At 45.5% G+C, this 25929-nt stretch overlaps 1 protein-coding gene across 10 annotated transcripts in view; it reads right to left on the minus strand.

Annotated features, from left to right (window-relative positions):
• The window catches only part of ATG4B (autophagy related 4B cysteine peptidase), a 669563-nt gene that overhangs the window by 550176 nt on the left and 93458 nt on the right, over nt 1–25929 (minus strand). For all 10 annotated transcript variants that reach the window (XM_033957652.1, XM_033957647.1, XM_033957650.1 and 7 more), the window contains one exon: nt 21211–21312. Coding sequence is in view for 5 of the 10 variants with exons in the window: in XM_033957647.1 (XP_033813538.1) it covers nt 21211–21312 (102 nt within the window). In the remaining 5 variants the exon portion in view is untranslated. The remainder of the gene's footprint in view (nt 1–21210; nt 21313–25929) is intronic.

The following is a 25929-nucleotide window of genomic DNA, read 5'->3' on the forward strand; positions in this document are numbered from 1 at the left end:
CAGAAGATCAATTTACTTGGTCTGCCAGACTGGTGATGACCTGATGCTTGTCTTGAAGAAGATAGGCCCTTGTAGAGACTGTGTCCAAATGTGCCCCAATAAACATGAGTGAATGCAATGAAGTAAGGTTGGACTTCTTGAAGCTGATAATGAATCCCAGAGCTTATAAGTTAGGACTGTAGTTTGGATGGTGAGTAGTAAACGTTCTCTGGAGTGTGCTACTAAGAGCCAATCGTCCAGGTAAGGAAACACCATATGGTGCTGTCTGCGCAGATTTTGCCATTACTACAGCTAGGCACTTCGTAAAAACTCGTGGTACTGATAAAAAGCCAAGAAACTTGAAGCATAAGAAGTGCTAGTGGGAAGGGTGAATCAGGAATATGAGTGTATGCATCCTTGAGGTCTAGGGTGATTCAATAAGGAAAGAATTGCTGGAAGAGAAATCATTCTGAACTTTTCCTTCTTGAGGCAGGCGTTGAGTAGCCTGAGGTTGAGAACTGGTGGAGACTTGCATCTTTTTTGGAATAAGAAAGAATTTGGAATGTACGACTATCTCCCTCGGGGAGACAGTCGTATGTATGCAGTCGGTGTCAGGAACTGAAAAGCTTGAAGAAGGAGGTCAAGCGACTAGAGGACAAGATTCAGGAGCTAGAAGGATTTCACACCACAGAGAGACACATTGAGGAGGAAGTCAGGGAACTTGAGAGATTCATTGAAGAGGCATACAGGACGAAGGTGGAAGAGAACGAACTTCAGATGAAAGAAGAAGCTACACGGATACCAACATGCAAGGGAGAGCAAGAAGAAGATTACCTCAAGGATGACACCCACAGAGGACTACCGCAAGAGGGGGAGATTTTGGCTAGTCGAGGCCCAAAAGAAGAAAGAGTGAAGTACATTGAGGACATTGACCTGAGACCGAAGCGAAAATTGAAGAGAGGAAAGTCAGCGATCCTAGTGGGAGACTCGATCCTTAGGCATGTGGACAGCCACATAGCAGGAGGGAGAGAGGACCGACTGGTGACCTGCCTTCCGGGAGCAAGAACCAAGGACATCGTGGACAAAATTGGAATGATCCTGGAAGGGGCGGAGACAGAAGAGACCGCTGTAGTGATCCACATCGGGACGAACGATGTCAGCAGGAGAGACTACAAAAGAAGCACGCTGTTAGGACAATTCAAGAGTCTGGGAAGGAAGCTGAAGATGAGGGCCCAGAAGATAGTGTTCTCAGAGATCCTACCAGTACCGAGGGCAGATGTGAAAAGGCAAGGAGGAACTACAATCAATAAATACGTGGATGAGGAGATGGTGTGAGGAAGAAGGATTCCACTTCGTGAGGAACTGGACGGCGTTCTGGGGCAAGAGCAAGCTCTACAGGAAAGATGGACTGCACCTGAGCGCAGCAGGAACTAGACTCCTAGCAAACAACGTCAAGAAAGGAATAGAACAGGCTTTAAACTAAGAAGAAGGGGAAAGCCGACAGTTGACAAAGGGTCGACGATTCGGAAGACGGTATCCTGTGAAGATACCGAGGGGAAAAATGGCTGGAAGGAACAAGGGACAAACTGCAGGAGTCGACTAACCTAGAAGAAGTGGTTACAATGTCTGCAGCAAAAGAGAAAGAAAATATGGACCGAAGCACAGGGAAAAGAAAGGAGGACAGCAAAATACCAGGATCTAAAGTGCATATATGCTAATGCAAGGAGCCTAAGAAACAAAATGGGGGAACTAGAAAACTTGGCCAGCGCAGAAGACATCGACATCATTGGAATCTCTGAAACATGGTGGAATGAGGAAAGCAAATGGGATACAGCACTACCGGGATACAAGCTCTATCGCCAGGACAGAACAGGACAAAAAGGAGGTGGAATAGCCCTATACATAAAAGAAAGCATACAATCCACACAAATGGACACAGCAGAGACGGCCAGCAAGCCGGAATCTCTATGGGTTAAAATACTGGGAAGGAAAGGGCCTGAAATAAAGATGGGCCTATTTTATCGCCCACCGGGGCAAACCAGAGATATCGACGAGGAAATGGAAGCCGAGATGAAGCGTGAATGCAAAAGCGGCAAGACGGTTATTATGGGAGACTTCAACTACCCTGGGATAGACTGGAGGCTTGGAAGCTCGAAATGCGCTAGGGAGACAAAATTCCTGGAAGCTACACAGGATTGTTTCATGGAACAGCTTGTTAGAGAACCGACGAGAGGAAATGCCACTCTGGATCTAATCCTAAATGGGTTAAGGGGACCTGCAAAGGAAGTAGAAGTAGTGGGACCGTTGGGAAACAGCAATCATAATATGATCAAGTTCAAGGTTGAGGTAGGAGTGTCAAAAGGCAAGAGATCCATTGCGACAACTTTTAACTTCAGGAAAGGAAACTACGAAGCAATGAGGGAATTGGTAAGGAAGAAACTTAGGAACACTTCCAAAACATGGCTAACGGTAAATCATGCCTGGTCCTTCTTCAGGGACATGGTGAGCGAGGCGCAAAATCTGTATATCCCCAGATTCAGGAAGGGGTGTAAAAAGAATCGAACAAAAGACCCGGCGTGGATAACCAAAACAGTGAAGGAAGCGATAGGCAATAAGAAAAAATCATTCAAGAAATGGAAAAAGGACAAAACTGAGGGGAACTGGAAAGAGCACAAGAAACATCAAAAAGAATGTCACCGTGAGGTTCGGAAAGCCAAAAGAGAGTATGAAGAGAGGCTAGCCAGGGAAGCAAGAAATTTCAAACCATTCTTCAGATATGTTAAAGGGAAGCAGCCGGCTAGAGAGGAAGTGGGACGCTGGACGACGGAGACAGGAAGGGAGTGGTGAAGGAGGAGAAGGTAGTGGCAGAAAGACTTAACATGTTCTTCTCGACTGTATTTACAAACGAAAACACGTCCAACATACCGGAACCTGAGCAATTCTTCAACGGAAGTCAGGCAGAAAAATTAACATCCATAGAAGTGAGCCTTGAGGACGTTCGTAGGCAGATAGAAAAACTAAAAACTGACAAATCCCCGGGTCCGGATGGCATACATCCAAGGGTTCTGAAGGAATTAAAGGAGGAGATAGCGGAACTACTGCAGCAAATTTGCAACTTATCCCTGAAAAACAGGCGAGATCCCGGAAGATTGGAAGATAGCCAACGTTACGCCCATCTTTAAAAAAGGGACCAAGAGGTGACCCGGGAAACTACAGGCCGGTGAGCTTAACTTCGGTTCCGGGGAAAATGGCAGAAGCACTGATAAAAGAAAACATCGATCAACATTTTGAAAAACATGAACTTCTGATAACCAGCCAGCATGGTTTCTGCAAGGGAAGATCATGCCTAACGAACTTATTGCACTTCTTCGAAGGGATCAACAAACGGATGGACAAAGGAGACCCCATAGACATCATATATCTAGATTTCCAAAAAGCCTTTGACAAGGTGCCCCATGAACGTCTACTCCGGAAACTGAAGAACCATGGGGTGGAAGGAGACGTACATAGATGGATCAGAAACTGGTTGGAGGGTAGAAAACAAAGGGTAGGAGTGAAGGGTCACTACTCCGACTGGAGGAGGGTCACGAGTGGTGTCCCGCAGGCTCGGTGCTCGGGCCGCTGCTATTTAATATCTTCATAAATGATCTAGAAACAGGAACAAAGTGCGAGATAATAAAATTTGCGGACGACACCAAACTATTTAATGGAGCTCGGACTACAGAGGACTGCGAAAAGTTGCAAAGGGACTTGAACAAATTAGAAGAATGGGCGGTGAAATGGCAGATGAAGTTCAACATTGAAAAATGTAAAGTATTACATGTGGGGAGCAGAAACTCGAGGTACAACTATACAATGGGAGGGATGTTATTGAATAAGAGTACCCAGGAAAGGGACTTGGGGGTAATGGTGGACATGACAATGAAGCTGTCGGCACAGTGTGCAGCGGCCGCTAAGAGAGCGAATAGAATGCTTGGTATAATCAAAAAGGGTATTACAGCCAGAACGAAAGAAGTTATCCTGCCGTTGTATCGGGCGATGGTGCGCCCGCATTTGGAGTACTGCGTCCAATATTGGTCGCCGTATCTTAAGAAGGATATGGTGTTAGTTGAGAGGGTTCAAATGAGAGCAACACGTCTGATAATAGGTATGGAAAACCTGTCATATTCTGAGAGATTGGAGAAGCTGGGTCTCTTTTCCCTGGAGAAGAGGAGACTTAGAGGGGATATGATAGAGACTTACAAGATCATGAAGGGCATAGAGAGAGTAGAGAGGGACAGATTCTTCGAACTTTCGGAAAATAAGAGAACAAGAGGGCATTCGGAAAAGTTGAAAGGGGACAGATTCAAAACAAATGCTAGGAAGTTCTTCTTTACCCAACGTGTGGTGGACACCTGGAATGCGCTTCCAGAGGACGTTATAAGGCAGAGTACGGTACTGGGGTTCAAGAAAGGATTGGACAAATTCCTACTGGAAATGGGGATAGAGGGGTATAGATAGAAGATTACTGCACAGGTCCTGGACCTGTTGGGCCGCCGCGTGAGCGGACTGCTGGGCACGATGGACCTCGGGTCTGACCCAGCAGAGGCATTTCTTAGGTTCTTATGAATAAAAACCCTTGTTTATTTGGTGATTCGGAACTTCTTTGATGGAATTGTTTTGCAATAGGAGGGATAATCCGCTGCCAGTTGTGGAATGTGCTGGTGAGGAACATTGGAAGGGAGAGGTGGCTGAGATGGTAGAATGTGGGGAAGAAAATTTGAGGAAATATCCATGAGAGACTATGCTGAGAGCCCATTGGTCTGTTGTGATGGCCTGCCAAGCTGAAAAGAAATGAGTTAGCCACTCTCCCACTGGCAAAAGGTCAAAAACTAGGCTTAAGAGGTGGTAGTTGAGTAGCCAAGGATCATTTATGGTCCCTTGCACGCTGTTTTAGGGTACATAGACTAAACTGCGCGAGACTAAACCACGCGAGACAATCGCGCACTGGATGTCAGCACGCTGGACTGAAACAATATTTTAAAGCACTCTGAGGGGGTGTGCGAGGGAATTGTTGGCACTCCCATTGTGGGGGGTGTTGGGGTAGAACCCCCATTATAGAGAAAACAGCTTTTTTCCCTCTTTTTTAGGGAAAAATTACAGTTTCCTCTAATGGGGAGGGATTCCCCCTCCAATGGGAGCGCCAACAGTTCCAAGTGGGTGGGGGGTTCCACCCCACAATCCCCTCTGCGTTTTAAAATAGTGTTTCAATCCAGCTCGCTGATGTCCTGCGTGCAATTGTCTCGTGTGGTTTTGACTCGTCACCTGTTTTTGGGTGTAAGGTGAAGACTGCGACCTACGGTGAGAATAATATTGTTGCAAAAATTATTTATGGTATGCTCTACGATAAGAGAAGGTAGAGGAAGGGAAATAGTATTGTTGAGGCTGATCGGAAGGATGTGCTGAGAGTAACCTACTAGTTGAGAAATCTTCTTTAAGTTTTGAGACTGTTGCTTGAACCTTTTTACCAAAGAGACTGTCACCCAAACAGGGGGCATCTGCTAATCTGTCATGGAGATCTTCCCTAAGATCTGACACTTGAAGCCAGAAGCTATTTTCACTGCTGCAGTTCTAGACATCATATCATAGGCATCATAGTTGGTCTTAATTAATGGTAAGTGGATTCTTGCAATGCGAAGATTCGGTTTTGCTTCCGGAGAAGCAGTTTCAAGTTTTTGAAGAATGGAATGTTGAAAATGCAGGATTTGAAGCTGGTGAGCTATGATTTTTCAATCAAGCAGATGATAATTTTTCCTGGGGGTGCACTGCAGGGAGATTTTGTCATCGTGACCTTTTTAGTAACAGACTCCAATACCATTAAATGGTGAGGCAGTTGCTGGAGATCATGACCAGGTGCCTTTTGCAACTTGTACTTTAAATTCTAAATGTTTGGAAGCTATGGATACCGATAAGGGTTTTAGCCAATTAGTTAGTTGTAAGTCTTGCAGTACTTGAAGCTCTTTTAATGGGGTCTTACAGGATTGGAGGATAGCTTGAAAATCCTTACTTCCTGTAGGTGTCGCAGCCTGATTAAGACTCAGGAAGGTAGATACTTTTTGTAATAATTTACGGTAAACTCTGTTGGGAGTTGGTTGTGGAGGCAGAAGGTGTTGAGAAGGTTGGTCAGTGTGTGAAATAAGAACGTCTGCCCAGTCATGAGGAGAAACTGTACCCTGCGCTGGAGAGGAACAGATAGGAGTGCAGGGACCCCAGTTAACATCTTGAGATACCTCTAAAGGACTTGATAGTGGAAGGACCTCTGAGGGGTGTTGCTTTATATGATCAGGACATTGCTAGGCCACTAGAGGAGGCAGAGGAGGAGAAGGCTGTAGTAAAGCAGAACTATGCTGCATAAATTTTTGTAGAAGCAAGAAAAAAATTTGAGACTGTGTAAATGGAGTCTGAACTGTGGAAAGGAGGTTCTGACAGGAGACCCGAGAGAGAGGGTCGCTTAGGAGGAACTTGATCCTGACTTGGAAGTGTTGGAGAGGCTCCTAGTTTAAATTTTGATAGACTTTTTGTATGTTTAGAGGTGTTACCTGGAGTTAGAGATGAATCCTGCTGATTGAGGCCAACTGGAGTTAGAGATGAAGACCGTGAAGCTGAGACTGAGTCCGTGGGAGCCTACACTGGAGCCTCATACATTAAAAGAGCCACACCAGCTTCATTCTGTGAGCTCCGTGCTGTTGAAGTTGTTGCCGGTGGAGAAGGGGTATTGCATTTTTCCAGCACTGGGAGCTTGTATAAGGCCTTGACGCCTTCTTTGAATTTCCGGCATGAAGAGGTACTGTGAGGGAAGTACGCTCCATCGTGGTAACTGATAAGGGAAAAAGGCACCCCTGTGGTCCTAATCCCAAAGCTAATATCATCGCAGGTGTTCTTCAGTTGCACACAGACTGTGACTGTGTGTATTTTATTCCCCTCCCCCCTTTTTTATATATAGGAATTACTTGCCCTGTTTGGAGGAGAAAAAAGGACTTCTGGTATTTTTTAATATATATAAGGTGTAATGAAAGATTAGGTTTCTTACCTCTACTAATCTTCCTTCTTGTATATCTTCTCTGGAAGCTGAACAGATGAGATCTTGTATCTCTATTAGCTTCAGCTGCAGGCAACTAAAAGATGATCCCTCCCCTTTGGGCTACCTGCCCGAGAGCTTCCTGTCTTGCTCAGTTAGTAGAAAAGCCATGACAAGAGAGGGCGCGGGAACTCCCACTACCAGTTAATTCTGCTCAACATCGTATTATACTAAAAACTACGGCCAAAAATGGCCAACTGGAAACAAACAGATAATGCAAACATTATAAACTACAAAACCCAGGAAAATCCTGGAACATGGACAAAGCCTGAAGATCAGAAGGTGTATTTCCCCCAGGGAACCCCCACCAACCCTTAAACCCAACAAAGGGGAATACACATAAAATTCTTAGTGAGGCTGGTCAAAGACATAAATCCAGCTTACCAGTTACTGAAGAGGCGACCTGCGAATCGGACAAAAAAAAACCCAGATGGGCGGGTGTTCAATTTCCAGAGAAGATATACAAGAAGGAAGATTAATAGAGGTAAGAAACCTAATCTTTCATTCTTGTACAATCTCTCTGGAAGCTGAATGGATGGGATATATCAAAGCCATCCTAAAACTCGGAGTGGGGGGGGGGGCCCAATGAGCCCGCCGCAAGAACAGAAGCGCCAAAGGCCGTATCACCCTTAGCTGCCACATCAAGCCTGTAAAACCTGGAAAAGGTATGAAGGGAAGCCCATGTGGCCGCCTGACAAATCTCAGGTGACACCGCATAAGATTCCGCCCACGAGGAAGCCATTCCTCTGGTAGAGTGAGCCTTCACTACAAGGAGAGGCTTCTTCCCCGTCGCCACATAGGCCATGGAAATAGCCACTCGTATCCAACGCAAAATAGTAGCCTTGGTAGCAGGCCGACCCCGACGCGCGGGGTCCGCCAGGACTAATAGATGGTCCGACAGACAGAAGTCATTAGTGGCCTCCAGGTATCTCAAAAGACGACGTTGGACATCCAGAGACCGCAAAACACGGTCCTGAGACTGGGAACCCGAAGGAACAAAGGCCGGAAACCGAACTTCCTGGTTGATGTGAAAAGAAGAAACCACTTTCAGAAGAAATGAAGGCACAGTCCTCAAAATCACCGCCGACTCCGTAATGCAGAGAAAAGGATCTCTGTATTACAAAGCCTGAAGCTCTGACACGTGCCGTGCAGAAGTGACCACCACCAGGAAGATGGTCTTAATGGTAAGATCTTTCAGAGATCGCATCCAGGGGTTCACAGGGTGGACGAGTCAGGGAGCGCCGCACCAAATTCAGGCTCCACGACGGGCAAGGCAGTCGCAAGGGAGCCTCAGCCTCCCTGCCCTCCCCCCCCCCGCAAGAACAAGACAACATCCGTATGAGAAGCCAGAGAACCCTGAACGAAGAGGGACCCAAACGGAGAGTCCTGCAATCTGAACACATAGAGAAGAGACTGTCAGGCCCTTCCTGAGGCCATCCTGCAGGAAGTCCAGAACCTGAGCCACAGACAGGACCAAAGGGTCCACCTGGAGCCCCGCACACCAAGCCTGAAAACACCTTCAGGCTTTCGCGTAGGCCGAGACTGTCGATTTCCGCTTGCTCTGTAGGAGCGTGGTGATAACTGCAGAGGAATACCCCCTGGATGTTAAGGCTGCCCGCTCAAGTGCCAGGCTATAAGACCAAAGCGGTCTGGATCTTGAAGTGCAAACAGACCCTGCGTGAGTAACCGCCGATTGGCAAGGAAGACGCAGACCACTCTCGGAGCTCAACTGCACAAAGTCTGCGTACCAAGGTCGTCTGGGCCACTCCGGAGCCACAAGGATCACAAGACCCCGGTGCGAGGACCTGGCGCAAAACGAGCCATATCATGGGCCACAGAGGAAAGACGTATAGAAGTTCCCCTGAGGGCCAAGGTTGAACCAGAGCGTCGAGTCTGACGCTGCCGACATCTCGTCGGTAGCTGAAGAACTTGTCTACATTCCTGTTCACTGAGGACGCCATCAGATCGAAGGTGGGACGTCCCCAGCGGCGCACTATGGCCCTGAAAGCCAGCCCGGACAGGAACCATTCTCCTTGGTCCAGAGTCTGATGACTGAGAAAGTCTGCTTGAACGTTGTCAACGCCAGCCACATGAGCCGCGGATAAAGCCAAGAGATGATGCTCCGCCCATGCAAAGAGCATCCGAGCTTCCAATCCCAGCCGGGGACTCCTTGTGCCCCCTTGACGGTTGACATAGGCAACAGCCGTCACATTGTCTGAGAACACATGGACAGCCTTCCTGTGGAAATTCACTTGGAACCATAGCAGAGCTAACCGGATCGCTCGTAGCTCCAGCCGATTGATCGACCATCGGCTCTCTCTCGGTGTCCAGCGGCCCTGGACCGGGACAGACATGCAAACTGCTCCCCTGCTGGAGAGACTAGCGTCCATAGTCAGGGTCACCCAATCCAAGACCTGCAAAGGAAGCCCTGTGGACAGAGTGACTGGGTTCAACTACCACAGCATACTGCTGCGCGCCTCTGTCAACCAAGGCAGCTTCATCCCCAGCGCATCTCTCTGGGGATTCCACCTCGACAGAAGTGAAAACTGAAGAGGACGCAGGCAAGCTCTTGCCCACGGAATTACATCTATGATGGCTACCATGAGACCCAACATCCTGCAGGTACTGCCAGGCCGTCGGAGCAGAGACCGCCAACATGTTTCGAATCGCATTCCCCGAGTTTCAATTTTCTGGATTCTGGAAGAAACACCAGGTTCAGACCCGTGTTGAACCGGATACCAAAGTACTCCAACTCCTGGGTCGGCATGAGCAACTCTTCTTCAGATATGATCACCCATCCGAGATGCTCCAGTAGAGATACCACTTGGAGAACTGCCAAGCAGCCCTGCTCCCATGAGGGAGCTCTGATCAGCCAGTCATCGAGGTACGGATGCACCAACACACACAGAGATCGCAGATGGGCAGCCACAAACCATGATCTTGGTAAAGGCTCTAGGCACCGATGCCAAACCGAAAGGGAGCGCTGCAAACTGGAAATGCCTCCTGAGAACCGTAGGAACCTCCGATGTTCTGGGAAAATCGGGATGTGGAGATACACTTCTGTGAGATCCAAGGAAGCCAAAAACTCCCCGGGTGCCACTGCTGCTATTACAGAATGCACCGGAAACGTGGAATTCCAGAATTGGTCTGCAATCGACGGAGTCCTGCTTTGGCATGATGAAGTAAATCGAGTATCTCCCGTAGCCCAAGTCGTCCTGTGGGACCTGCTCTATGGCCGCCAGATCAAGCAACCGGCGCACCGTAGAGCACACCTTACCGGCCGTGTCCAGATTGCCCTCAGGAGAGGACAAGAAGAAGTCCGGTGGCGGCTGGAAAAAGTGCAGTCGAAGACCTTCCCCGAGTACCTCTAGAACCCACTGGTCCGAGGTTATCTTCAGTCATTCCGGAAGGAATGCCTACAGCCGCTACCCCCCCCCCCCCCCCCCCGATTCAGGGATGCCCTGCCAGAGCCCTGGCATCATAATTTTCTTTTGGAAGGGACCAAAGGTCGAGAGTTGGGAGGCTGCAGGCGCGCTGTACCTCCAAAGTGAGGTCTGTAGGAGGCTCTAAAACACTGTCCCGCTGCAGGAGGTACAGCGTATTACGAATTCCTCCGGAAGGGATGAAAATTCGCCTGTCCTGACCCCCTGGGCGGATGAGATCTAGGACCAGGAAGCACCTTAGGCTTACGGTCCTGCACACTCGCCATAAGGTCATCCAAACCCTGACCAATAAGAGCGAACCTTTGAATGGCAGCTTGCTCAGAGTAGCCTTGGATGAAAAATCACCCGACCACTGGCGAATCCAAAACATTTTTCTAGCAGAAACTGAATAAGCTCCCAGCTTAGCAAAATCCTTAACAATATCATAGATGGCGTCTGCCAAATAATTCACTCCAGAGACCAGGAAATCGAGATCCCGAAGGACAACCTCCTCAGGATCCTGATGAAGTTTAGTATGACTTGCCCGGGCCTCAAAGGAAGTGGCCGCTGCAGCTTGCACCCACGTCTCAGCAGAATCAAAAAGACGCTTCATGACAAAATCCAGTCTACGGTCATGGACACCCTTCAGGACCACCCCTCCATCCGAGGGCAAGGTGGTACGTTTAATGACTTGAGCCACTGCCGGATCCACCCTCGGCGGGACTAGGCGCTTGGAAAATTCCCAAAGCTATGGGATACAATTTTGCCATGGCCCTAGCGCACTTCAGGTGACCCTCTGGGGCCTCCCAAACCTCCAAAAGCATTTCCGCCAAATCCGCGTGATCCAGAAAGGAAGCAGAAGGTGGGGGCTTAGAACTCATTACGAAACACTCCGCCTGAACCACTGAGTCAGAATCAAGTTTCAACGTCTGCAGGGATTGAGAGATAAGATCAGGAAGGTGACTGGACATAAATAGCCTGCGCACTGCCTGATCATCACCCAGATCGTGGACCTCAGAGCTCCGGGAATCCCAGAGATCAGTTAGGCTAGCCACATCAGCGGAGCCCGCCAAAGAGCCATGTGACAACAACGGCATACAAATTGACGCAGGCAGTGAGGCAATAGCAGGAAGTTGCCTCTGGCTTTCCAGTGGACCAGCAAGGGAGCAGACTGACATGCTGAAATCCAAAGGCTGCACAGACTGTCGCACCGGAGTCTGAGGGGGAGACACAGTCACAGCCCACTTTTGCATGAAAGCCCGATACATCATATCCACAAATTCCGGTGGAAAATAGTCCCTGGCGGCCAGGGACGATCTGCGGGATTCCGATTTGGAGTGTTTTGAAGACTTATGAAACTTATCCCCGGAACTGCGCTTGCGTTTCGCAGAAGCACCCTCCTTGCCTAAATTTGGTGTCCCGGACGCTGGAAATGCATCTCCGGTGGAATCGAAGGCAAATAGAACTTCCTCTGAGGATAGTGCGGCATCAACGCACAGTTCATGCCCCTCACGGGCCGCGGCACACATAACACACGGCTGCGAATCCGCAAGCCATTCACCACATTTAAGGCATGAATCCATGCCATCCTGTCCTGAGGTGGCCATCTGTGAAGTTTGGAGCAAAAATGAAGTTTCTAAGTCCAAAAAATACAGTTTTAAAAACACAGAGACATGTGCTGGGATTAAAGTCTATCAATCTATGGCAACAGTGTATACTCTTCCAGGCACCGTATGTTCAGTATAACAATCAAATATAATCGGGGCTGGATAAATTCCTCTTATGTCCGCAATGCTTCTTGATTTTATAGGAAGCTTCAGCCCCACCACTCCACCGCTGTATTATCTTATAACTGCGGGAAGAATTACGTGGTGCCTCATCATTGGCTGTCCCTTCAAGTGTTTATAAAGTGTAGTTGTGCCAATTCTAATCCATTAAGAAATAAATACAGAATAAATATCTTGTCTTTATATATATATATAAATATAAAGTGCTTAAATACTTGCTCCATATCAGCCAAAACCTGGGAGTCTGACCCGACATGTTTCGCTCACAAAGAGCTATATCAAGGGTCTCCCTAAACAATAAGCAAGTATAAAGAGAAGAAAGTTGTAAACACAAACACTTCTGTCCAACTAACCCCCCTATATGCAAACTCAACCTCTATTATCTCATATCTCAGACTCACCGAGGTTGCTGCCATCATCCGACTCCACTTATCTTCAGTTGTAAGAGAAAGATGGTGGCGGCTTTCTTCCCCAGGTTTAAATACCTCCCACCCACTTAATGAACATACCCGCCCCCTGGGTCCCATTCGCTCGAAAATCAGCCAATCACAGTCGTCCATTCGATCTCACAGTTCAAGCCCCTAGGTTCTACTGTGTCAAGGGTAAAAATATAGCGTTGTTCACATTCATTCAATTTTTTCTGATCTTTCCCACCATCCCGCCCTATGACCTTATCAAACATAGAAACATAGAAATTGACGGCAGAAAAGGGCCACAGCCCATCGAGTCTGCCCATACCAATAACCCACTCCTTGATTCTTACTCTCCTAGAGATCCCACATGAATATCCCATTTTCTCTTGAAATCTAACACGCTGCTGGCCTCAATCACTCACTGAGGCAGCTCGTTCCAATGATCGACCACCCTTTCGGTGAAGAAGTACTTTCTATCATCACCCCGAAATTTCCCTCCCCTGATTTTCAGCGAGTGTCCTCTGGTTACCGAGGGCCCCGTAAGACTGAAGATATCATCTTTCACCTCTATACGCCCAGTAATATACTTAAAGGTCTCAATCATGTCCCCTCTCTCTCTTCGCTCCTCCAGTGAGTACATCCGCAGTTTTTTTAACCTTTCTTCATACGTAAGATCCCTGAGCCCCAAGACCATCCTGGTAGCCATTCGCTGAACCGATTCAATTCTCAACACATCTTTTCGGTAGTGTGGTCTCCAGAATTGAACACAATACTCGAGATGAGGTCTCACCATGGATCTGTACAGTGGCATTATGACTTCAGGTTTTCTGCTGACAAAACCCCTACGGATACAGCCCATCATTTGTCTTGCCTTGGACGAAGCCTTCTCTACTTGATTGGCAGCCTTCATATCGTCGCTAATGATCACTCCTAAATCACGTTCCACCGTGGTCCTGGACAAGGTTTCACCATTTAGTGTGTAAGTTCTGTGTGGATTTTTTTTGCCTAGGTGCATTACTTTACATTTTTTAGCATTGAAGCCTAGCTGCCAAGTTGATGACACGCCAGTGTAACTCCTCAACTGTATGATTACACAGAAGCCAATGATCTACTAGGGGGGCTAGAGCTACTTTATTAATAATACGGGATTTGTGCTCCGTTAGTCTAGTTCGTATCTTCCTACTAGTGCGACCTATATATATCAGGTCGCAAGGGCAAATTATCGCGTAGATAACATCCTCCGTATTACAATCCGTAGCTGTACTAATACTAATAATAATAATTTTATTCTTATATACCGCCATACCCAGCGAGTTCTAGGCGGTTCACATAAATTAGATTAGGATCCGCATTGACATGCAGATTTACAACAATTTGTCAGTTTTACAGCAAATTTGGCCAAATTTGGCAGATGAAAATGGAAGAGGGTGGAAGAAAGGGGTTCACATAAATTAGATTAGGATCCGCATTGACATGTACAACAATTTGTCAGATTTACAACAAATTTGGCTGAACTTGGCAGATGAAAAAGGAAGAGGGTGGGAGAGAGGGGAGAGAGAAGCTATCGTGAAGGAGGAGATGAGCCGATCGAAGGGCCAGGCGATGCTGGAGGGGGACGGTTAGGGGTCATTGTTTGCTGAATAAGTAAGTTTTGAGTAGTTTTCTGAAGCCGAGGTAAGTGGGGGCCTCGAGTATCATTTGGGCTAGCCATGGGTTCAGCTTGGCTGCTTTAGCGAGGGGAAGGCGAACAGCTGAATTCTGCGGGATTTCTTGTTGGTGCAGTAAAGGTTAAAGTGGGGATTGATGTATCTTGGCGAAAAGCCATTTACCAATTTGTAACATAAACATGCGAACTTGAAAAGCACTCTGGATTCGAATGGCAGCCAGTGGAGTTGGTGGTAGAACGGGGTGATATGTTCCCATTTCTTTAGGCCATAGATGAGGCGAACGGCAGTGTTCTGGATCATTTTTAGTCTCCTGGTATTTTTCTTCGTGGAGTTCAGGTAGATAATATTGCAGTAGTCTAGAATGCTGAGAATGGAGGATTGCACTATTAGTCGGAAAGCGGAGTCATTGAAGTATTTTTTTATGGTGCGGAGTTTCCAAAGTACCGAGAAGCATTTCCTGACTATAAGATCAGTGTGATTTTCTAAGGATAAATTTTTGTCCAAGGTGACTCCCAGAATTTTTATGGTATGTTCGAGGGGGAAAGTCATTCCTTTCAGTTGAATTGTAGTGTCCTTGATTTTATCCTTGGGTGTGGCTAGAAAAAATTTTGTTTTGTCAGGGTTTAGCTTCAGCCTGAATGATAGCATCCAGAGTTCAATCTGATTGAGGATGTTTGTAATGTAGTCTAGTAATTCTGGTGAGAAACTGGTTAGAGGGATGGCTATTGTGATGTCATCTGCGTAGATGAAATATTTAAGCTTGAGGGTATTTAGGAGATTACCTAGAGAGGCTAGGTAGATATTGAACAGCGTGGGGGACAGGGGGGAGCCCTGCGGGACACCGCAGGTGTTGTCCCAGCTATAAGAGAAAGAATTGTTTTTGAATACTTTGTAGGATCTATTTTTTAGGAATCCCTGAAACCAGTTGAAGACCTGATCCGAGATGCCAATGTGTGCCAGGCAATCCAGAAGAATGGTGTGGTCAACCAGGTCAAAGGCACTGCTCAGGTCTAGTTGTATAATCAAGGCACTGGAGCCCTGGCTAAAGAGCGTGTGGAGGTGGTCAAGAAGGGCGGCTATGATGGTTTCAGTGCTGTGGTTTGCGCGAAAGCCTGATTGGTTGTCGCTTAGGATGTTGAATTTTTCTAGGTATGTGGAGAGTTCAGCCTTTACAACCCCTTCTGCTATTTTGGTGAATAGGGGGATGCTTGCAATCGGTCTGAAGTTAGATGGGGAATTTGGTGATTCTTTTGCGTTTTTTATGATAGGGGTAATCATAATGCGACCTTTCCGGTGGTTAATAGTGAGTTAACCCTTGTCATCATGTTTGCTTTGAAGAGGCTCAGGGCAGTTTTCATAATGTTTGGTGGGCATGTGTCCAGTTTGCAGAAGGAGTGGGTGTATTTGTTGTAGTAAGTATTAAAGGTTTGCCAGTCTATTATTGAGAATTGTTTCCAGCTAAGGTCTGTTCTGGATCCTGGGTCTGGATTAGATATACCGGGTCTTGGAGGATGGGGAACATTTTGAGGGGATTGGTTCTGGTAGGTAAAGTTGATCTTAATTTTTGGATCTTGGTGTTGAAGAAGTCTGCAAGGGAGTTGGCAGTTAGAGTGGATTCTTCATAGGTGTTTGTGATGTTTTCGATATTGTATAGGTCATTAACCAATTTAAAGAGGTTGCTACTGTTGTTATTAATGTTACCGATTTTGTGAGAGTAAAAATGTTTTCTTTTTTCTTTAGTGAGGTTTTTGTAGTTTTTTAGTTTTAGTCTCCAGGCCAGTCTGTGTTCTTGGGTTCCTGATTTTTGCCATAGTCTTTCTGCTTTTCTGAGCTCTTTCTTTAATAGCGACAGTTCTGAGTCGAACCATCCTTCTTGGTTTATAGTTCTTATTCTGCGGGTCTTAATGGGAGCAATCTCGTTTAGTATGTTAGTACTATCCTCAATCCATGAGGTCATGAGTTGCTCCGTTTCTTCGGTTTGATTGGTGTTTATTTCGAAACGGGACCAGAATTCTACTGGGTCAATCTTTCCTCTGGTAGTGTGGGTTTTGATGATTCTGGTTTTGCTGTTTTTGGGGGGTTTATGTTGGCATCCTATTGAGAAGGTGCATAGACAGTGATCCGACCAGAGAGAGTCTGACCAGCTGCCTTGTTTCCAATAAAATGTAGGGTTGGCCTGTTCCTTGGAGGAGAAAGTTACCAGGTCTAGCTGGTGACCCCTTTGGTGGGTTTTGGTAGGGGGTTGTTTGGCAAAGTCTAGTTTGGTGAGCAGTGACTATAAGTCCGAGATTTCAGGTTGATCTGTTTGCTCCAGATGGATGTTAATGTCCCCGCATAGTAGGTTATACGAGCTTGTTAAAGAGTTGGTTAGTATGGATTCCTCGAATACCTCTTTGGCCAGGGTCCATTTTTTTGGAGGGATATAAAATAGAGTGATGGTTAGTGATGAGGGTAGGGATTTTGAGGTTAGCGAGATGGTTAGAATTTCTGCGTTGGGCGTGGATATTGTGTTAAGAATGGTACAGTTTAGCTGGTCTCTGTAGATTACTGCTAGTCCTCCTCCTCTTCCCCATGTTCTGGCTAGTGAGAGAATCTTGAATCCTGGGGGTAGACAGTCTTTAATGATAATGTCCTTGTCGGATTGCAACCAGACAATTTCGGCGAGAAGGACAAAGTCAGGGTTAGTATCCGTCAGTCAATCTTTGATCAGGGTCGATTTATTTTTCATTGATCTGATATTTAGGTATGAACCAAGTAGGAGCTGGTGGTTGGTGTGGTCAATTGGTGAGAGGTATGAGTAGTCGAGTTTTTTTAGCGATCTAGGTTTTTTTGGGCGAAACTTGGTTGGTTTATGGGGGTGAGGGTGGATAGGGGGAGGATTGGAGTTTGGGTGGTCTTGTGTGGTGTGGAGAGTGTAAGTAGGGGATTTGGGTTTTACCATTCGGTGTAAAGAGATGGGGATGGGGATGGGGGATGGGTTAGAGTGGTCTGCGTTGCAGCATCTAGTGGTGAGCAGGTAGAGTAAGAGTAGTGTTGTGCATTGGTGAGTGCTTGGCCAGGCCATGGTGAGGGGGTCCGGCAACAATGGTTATGGTTTGGGAGTTTGCCGGGTGGGCGTTGTGTGATGGCTGGGCGGGGAGTGGCGCAGTATAGGTTTGGATCGGTGTTTCTCTTGGCTTTTGCTTGGTTGTTCCGGCTTAGTGTAGAGAGGTATGGTGGAGTTAGAGAATGCAGGCTTCGCAGGTCAAAATGAGTACGTTACAGTCCAATGTTGTATCATACAGTACAATATAGTGTCTTGCTGTACAGTATAGTATCAATAAAGTATCATACAGTACAATATGGTATTATGCCATACAATATAGTATCAATATAGTATCATACAGTACAATATAGTAATATACAGTGAAATTCAATACAATCCGATGAAATGTCAATAGAGTACAGTACAGTACTAGATTTCAATATAGTGTCTTAACCTGAAACCTCTTCACCTTCAATAGTAGACGGGCACTACTGGCATTTACCACAGGCCTTGTGCCAACCCCCTCCCTTTCTTAGTCTAACCCCATACTTCTGAAAGTTACATTTTTGCCCAAGTGTCACTCCCCTAGAGTATGCTATCCTCGGGAAATCTTGGACAGATTTATGTGTCTGTACAATATACCAGTGTTTCCTCAGAAGATCCACCATCGGTTTAGCCGCTCTAGAATACGGTAAAACACATGTCAAACATTGACTCATAATATTCTGAGTAGACCCTGATTGTGTGAGAAGCAATTCTCTCTGGGCAAATCTCGCCCTCAGGTATGCCTGCCTGATGGATCGTTCCGGGTAACCTCTCCTCCTTAACCTATCCGATAAAACAGTAGCTTGGTTCTTATATTCTTGTAAAGAGGAGCATACCCTACGGACCCGCAAAAATTGTCCTACAGGTAGATTAAACTGTAACTTATATGGGTGAAAGCTTTCAAAATGGAGTATTGTATTACGGGTGACTGGCTTTCTATACAGTGAGGTGTGGATTTTACCTTGTTGTACTGTAATGGTAATGTCAAGGAAATCAATCTGTGTTTGATGGCATGTCATGGTAAATTTGATATTAGGATCTACAGAATTTAAATACTGAAAAAATTGATCCAACCATTCCCTGGTATAATGAAATTGGCCCATTGGGTGATAGAGAACAATTACTTTCAGTACCATCAACAATTTTTCCAGCAGGTTCATGGGGTCACCTTGGCCCCCCTCGGTGGCCTCTTTATATATGGCCAAATTTGAGGATACATTAATATATGATTCTGTCTGGCAGTCTCAGATTATTTTTTGGGGCCGGTTTCTAGATAACATTTTTTTAATTTGGCAGGATACCAGGGAACAGTTGGATCAATTTTTTCAATATTTAAATTCTGTAGATCCTAATATCAAATTTACCATGACATGCCATCAAACACAGATTGATTTCCTTGACATTACCATTACAGTACAACAAGGTAAAATCCACACCTCACTGTATAGAAAGCCAGTCACCCATAATACAATACTCCATTTTGAAAGCTTTCACCCATATAAGTTACGGTTTAATCTACCTGTAGGACAATTTTTGCGGGTCCACAGGGTATGCTCCTCTTTACAAGAATATAAGAACCAAGCTACTGTTTTATCGGATAGGTTAAGGAGGAGAGGTTACCCGGAACGATCCATCAGGCAGGCATACCTGAGGGCGAGATTTGCCCAGAGAGAATTGCTTCTCACATAATCAGGGTCTACTCAGAATATTGTGAGGCAATGTTTGACATATGTTTTACCGTATTCTAGAGCGGCTAAACCGATGGTGGATCTTCTGAGGAAACACTGGTATATTGTACGGACACATAAATCTCTCCAAGATTTCCCGAGGATAGCATACTCTAGGGGAGTGACACTTGGGCAAAAATGTAACTTTCAAAAGTATGGGGTTAGACTAAGAAAGGGAGGGGGTTGGCACAAGGCCTGTGGTAAATGCCAGTGGTGCCCGTCTACTATTGAAGGTGAACAGTGGGAGGTTCCAGGTAAAGACACTATAATGAAATCTAGTACAGCTACGGATTGTAATACGGAGGATGTCTTCTACGCGATAATTTGCCCTTGCGACCTGATATATATAGGTCGCACTAGTAGGAAGATACAAACTAGACTAACGGAGCACAAATCCCGTATTATTAATAAAGTAGCTCTAGTCCCCCTAGTAGATCATTGGCTTCTGTGTAATCACACAGTTGAGGAGATACGCTGGCGTGTCATTGATAAGGTCATAGGGCGGGATGGTGGGAAAGATCAGAAAAAATTGAATGAATGTGAACAACGCTATATTTTTACCCTTGACACAGTAGAACCTAGGGGCTTGAACTGTGAGATCGAATGGACGATTGTGACTGGCTGATTTTCGAGCGAATGGGACCCAGGGGGCGGGTATGTTCATTAAGTGGGTGGGAGGTATTTAAACCCGGAGAAGAAAGCCGCCGCCATCTTTCTCTTACAACTGAAGATAAGTGGAGTCGGATGATGCAGCAACCTCGGTGAGTCTGAGATATGAGATAATAGAGGTTGAGTTTGCATATAATGGGGTTAGTTGGACAGAAGTGTTTTGTGTTTACAACTTTCTTCTCTTTATACTTGTTTATTGTTTAGGGAGACCCTTGATATAGCTCTTTGTGAGCGAAACATGTCGGGTCAGACTCCCAGGTTTTGGCTGATATGGAGCTAAGTATTTAAGCACTTTATATTTATATATATATATAAAGACAATATATTTATTCTGTATTTATTTCTTAATGGATTAGAATTGGCACAACTACACTTTATAAACACTTGAAGGGACAGCCAATGATGAGGCACCATGTAATTCTTCCCGCAGTTATAAGATAATACAGCAGTGGAGTGGTGGGGTTGAGGCTTCCTATAAAATCAAGAAGCATTGCGGACATAAGGGGATTAAAGTCTATGGCAGCCTGTAAAACACAGTACAATCAAGGAGATCAGTACCTCAGGAGCTGAATAAACTGGTTTTTCAGGTCTTCTGACTGCCTCACCTTCCCTGCCACTTCAGATCATGACCTTCAGGACCCCTCAGGGAAATCAGGAAAGACACGCAGTACGGTTCCGATCCTGGCGTACCTCCTCGGAACCGCAGCAGCCTGTGCTCTACCCCTTTGTGGACGACCCAGGGAAAAGATGGCTCCTAAACTTGGAGAACCGATTCAATCTGCAGGCTGTCCAGAGGGTTTACTGCAGTTTCAGGCTTACAGAGCATCCTCCGGAAGCAGACAAACTTTAAAATGTCTGTGATCTCCTGCCGAAGGATCACTTGCACCGAGTTGATCCGCAGCACGTGGACAAACCCAACAAAAAAAAAAAAAGGACTAGGAAGTGAAAACAAATCACAAGCAGAATTAACTGAGATGAAACCATGCAGAGAAGCTACAGAACAAACTAGGCAAGACAGGAAGCTGGGTCCGGCGCTTGCGCTTGGTTTTTGCGGCATCAGGGAAGCAGGGAGAACGCAAAGTCAACGCGAGTCTATCACAGAGCCTGGGATGGGATCTGCGATCGACTCACGTTGCTCTTGCGATCTACTGGTTGATCGTGATCGACCTTTTGGGCACCCCTATGCTAGGACATGAGAGTTTGGAAGTCACAGGTGTAAAGAATTAACATAAAAACCACTGGCATCTATGTGTAAAAACAGAGTACAAAAAGTAAAAAAGATTAAAGGACTATTTGTAATAAGTAAAAGAAAAAGTTTGTCCAGCAGAAGGCCCAGTATTTTATGCAAAATTTCTATACCTGTAAGGGCACTGTAATTCTTCCCAAGAATCCAGACTGGCTCACTGGTCTCAGGGAAATCTTCCAATTCTGCGAAGCGAAGTGTATCATAGGTAAGAGTGGCTGGGAAGAAGAAACAGAAGTAATTAATAAATCAGAAAAATATATTGTTTCAGCAATCCAAGGAATAAGATGGCCACTAACAACAAGACTTTCTCTTGGTAAGTTCAAGTTCAATTTATTTAATATACCGCAAATATAAAACAAAAATGTTAAAATCTAAGCGGTTTACAATAAATATAAAATAAAACAATAAAACAATGCAAGATAAACTACAACATTTAAAGGGAAAAACAATATGATAAATTACAATAAGAATTGCAAGAAAAATAAGGAAAAGGAAAATTAAAATAAAATAGGGTCCCCATAATGTAAACAAACAAAATTGTGGGCAGAATGCTTGAGAGAAGTAAAATGCCTTTAATTGGGCTTTAAATGGAATGAAGGTAGATAGGGAGAGAGTTCCAAAGAACAGGTGCTATAACTAAGAATGATGAATTTCTGTGTACAACAAGAAATAATTGCCTGAAAGAAGGTACACTAAAGAGATGTTGATTTGATGAGCGGAGAGATCTCCGTGCAGTATAATGAACCCAAAAACTATTGGGGTCTTACTAAGGCGCGCTAGCTGATTTAGTGCACGCTAAATGCTAACGCGTCCATAGAATATAATGGGTGCGTTAGCATTTAGCTTGCGCTAAATCGGCTAGCGCACCTTAGTAAAAGACCACCTATGTAAAAAGGAAGCGAGTCCAGAAAACTTAACTAAAAAAGCGACTGTATTACATTTGTAAGGAATTTGGTAGGCTATAGGAAGAATATACTCAGTTTTAAGAGGTGGAGTCACATAGTCGAATTAAAAACATCCATTTATTAATCTAACCGCAGTGTTTTGTACGAACTGTAAACGATGTAACTGATAATTAGGCAGACCGATCAAAATTGAATTGCAATAAAAAAGTTTAGATAAAACTAGAGAATGAATCAGTACACGAAGAAAGCTTTTTTGAAGAAATGAATGAAAAGAGTGAATTTGTCATAAGGCAAAAAATGAAGAAGAAACCACTTTGAAGATACAAGTATGAAAAGATAAAGTATTATCTAGTGTCACACCCAGAATTTTAAGTAGTAGTTGTAAATGAAAGTGAAACCCCATTCACACTAAAATTTGAAAGATTAGAATGTTGTTTGCCTAAAGAGAAAAGCATTACCGCAGTCTTCTGAGAATTAATTTTTAGTTTATTTGATGTTAACCAATTTGTGATTTTGTTTAGTTTATCAGAAATAATGTAATATTCAAAAGGCAATGAGACTAGGGGAATGAGAAGTTGTATATCGTCTGCATAGATGAAAAAAGTAAATCCATGAGAGGAGAAGAGTCAAAGGTGCCAAAAAGATATTAAAGAGAATAGGTCCAAAACAGCCCTGGGGAACACCTGATGTCAACGAATGAGAAATAAAACATGCATTAGAATATTGTACAACATATGTACGATTAGACAGGTATGATTGAAACCATTGAAGCGCAGAACGTTACCTGAATGTTTTTTAATTGACTAAGAAGAATAGTGTGGTGAACTAAATTGAATGCCGCAGACATATCCAAAGAGAAAAGAACATCACCATGTCTGCTATCAAGAGTTTGATTGTACCATTTTTAAAAGGTTGATCCGCCACAGTGGCAGTCATATAAACAGTATTGATAGCACACCAGCAGTGTGTGGCAACACCTTCCACTACAATGCTTTCTAATTACAGAATTTCACACCATAAGGGAAAAGAATCTGAGGAGGATACTAGTACAAATTCTTCATGTCCCCATCATGTTGGCCTGCTCCGACTCTGTTCAAGCTATGGTACCTCAAAATATAAAGAGGAGCAATAGATAGAAAAGAATCTGGAAGAAAAGTGATAGAATCTGGGGAGAAAGCGATAGCTGGAGAAGAAACTAGGGGAGTATTTCAAAATGATGAAGAGGACCATAACAGGATAGCTGGAGAAGAAACCAGAGGGAGTATTTCAAAATGACGAAGAGGACCTTAACAGGACAGGATCCTGTAGAAGTGTGAAAAGAAGATGAAGAACCAACTTGGAGAGAAAAAGATTTTAAAAACATTTATGGGATGATAGGTATCAAACAAGTAAGATTGGCAAGGGGAAGACAAACAAATTAGAGTAGGTTGGTGGAGTGGAACATATTGGGGAATTTGGGAAGAGCAGAATCTAAGGAGTTCAAGTTCAAGTTTATTAATTTTAATATACCGACCATCGACGGACACCTGGCCGGTTTACAATATAAAAAATATAAAAGATTAAAATTAAATTATTACGAGGGGAGGAGATAAAGGTGAAAAAACTGTTGAGGAGATAGAGCAGTATTCCATAAAACTTTTCAATGCTGCGGCACATGAAACCCAATGCCGCAACCGGAAGATCCTGAACCTGTCATTTCGCCAATGGGGGGATCTTTTGGAGGGGAGGTGTGGGGAGAGGAGGAGTGTGGACAAGGGTCCGGGTAGTGCTCAGAGAGGAAAGGACAAAGTGTGGAGATGTTGTAGAGATAGAAGCGGCAGGCCTTAGCTGTTTGTGTGATGTGCATAGAAAATGAGAGGCTGGAATCAAAGACAACTCCGAGGATGTGAGCAGAGGAGATTGGAACAATGACAATATTATTTACAGAGACGAAGAATGGAGAGAGAAGAGCAGAGGGTTTAGGAGAAAAGAAGCAGCTCAGTCTTGGACGTATTTAGTTTCAGGTGATGGCAGGACATCCAGGTAGAAATGTCAGTCAAACAGGCAAAAACCTTTTCTTGGACTTTAGATGAAATTTCAGGTGTAGAGAGGTAGATCTGCGAGTCATCGGCATATAGATGATACTGGAAGCCATGGGAGGAGATCAGGGCACCAAAGGAAGAGATGTAGACAGAGAAAAGAAGAAGTCCTAGGACAGAACCCTGGGGTATGCCAACCGCTAGGGGAATAGCAGTAGAAGACGACCCACCAACACATAGATTAAAGGTGCGATGGAAAAGGTAGGAGGCAAACCAAGAGAGGACAGTTTCGCAAAATCCAAGTGAGAACAGCGTATCAAGGAGTAAGATGTGATTAATAGTATAAAAGGCAGCAGACAGGTGAAGAAGGATGAGGCTTGAGTAAAGGCCCTTAGATCTGGCCATGAACAGGTCACTGCAGAGCAGCAGGAGGGACGAAAAGTATTTCTACTCCCACCAGGAGGTCAGCGAGGCCTATTCTCTGGCAGGGACTTAGGATGGCAATCCACCACACTGGCCATAAGGTCATCAAGACCCTTAATAAAAAGCATCTGCCCCTGAAAGGGTAGTCCACTCAAGTTCGCCTTGGACGCCAAGTTTGTTGTCCACTGCCAGATCCAGAGCATTCTGTGAGCTGAGATAGCATAAGCCGACACCTTGCTCATGATCCTAAGGTAGTAGAGAGCAACCGCCAAATAATCCACCTCTTCCTTTACAAAATGGGGCAGGCATCCTCCTCCACTGAGGGAGACCGGCACAATCTGGTGTGGCAGCCCTGCGCAGCAAATGAAACGGCAGCAGCAGAGCAAGAGCTCGAGCTCCAATGCCTCTTAAGAATCATGTCCACCCTGTGGTCCTGAGCATCCTTAAGCATAATGCCACCTTCGCTCAGGAGAGCAGTACGCTTGGCGACCTGAGCAACCGCCAAATCCACCTTCGGCTGGTCAAAGAGATGCTAGAACTCAGGTGTCATGGGATAAAGCTGATGGCCTTAGCAACCCACAAGGACCTCTCCGGGGTCTCCCACTATTCCGTGACCAGGGTAGTACCCTGTTTCCCTGAATATATGACACTGTCTTATATTTTTAAAAACTCCAAAATATGCACAAGGTCTTATTTTCAGGGGGATGTCTTATTTTTCCATGAAGAAGAATACAGTACACATTTATTGCTGAAAAAAAGACATTTATTACCTGTATATGGTACAGGTCATCACAAACCAGAAAAGCTGTATCACAAACCAGAAAAAAACTGTATCACAAACCAGAAAAACATTTAAGGCCCTGATTCTCCAAAAGTGCGTCCCGATTTTAGGCAGCTGTAGACGTCCTACAGCTGTCTAATCAGCCAATCGGGATGCACATTTAAAAAAAAAAAAATGCTCCCCAGGCAGGCCGCCCGGGAGAGGCGTCCTATACTAAACGCCGATTCTGTAACCGGCGTCTTTAGAGAATCGGGTTAAATTAGACGCGGCCGCTATACTTATGGCAGCAAGGGATCTCCCTGCTGCAATATGTATAGCGGCCCGCGGTTGTTGCGGCCGCCTGTCCCATCACCGACAGGAGAATGCCTAACTCCTCCTGTCGGAACCCCGAGCCCCCTCCCCCCCAAACTCGTAATCGCCGACAGGAGGATGCCCAACTCCTCCTGTCGGAACCCCGGACCCCCCCCCCCCCCCAAACTCGTAATCGCCGACAGGAGGATGCCCAACTCCTCCTGTCGGAACCCCGGACCCCCCTCCCCCCCAAACTCATAATCGCCGACAGGAGGATGCCCAACTCCTCCTGCCGGAAAGCCCAACAACCCCCCACCCCAACTAATCTCCCTCCCCCAACTAACCTTCCAATGTTGGTCAGCTGGACGGGTCTTGCTGCCGTCCAGCCGACGGGTCTGCCTCGTGGAAATGAGA

Source organism: Geotrypetes seraphini, chromosome 9, assembly GCF_902459505.1.
Source record: "Geotrypetes seraphini chromosome 9, aGeoSer1.1, whole genome shotgun sequence".
Lineage (NCBI taxonomy): Eukaryota > Metazoa > Chordata > Amphibia > Gymnophiona > Dermophiidae > Geotrypetes > Geotrypetes seraphini.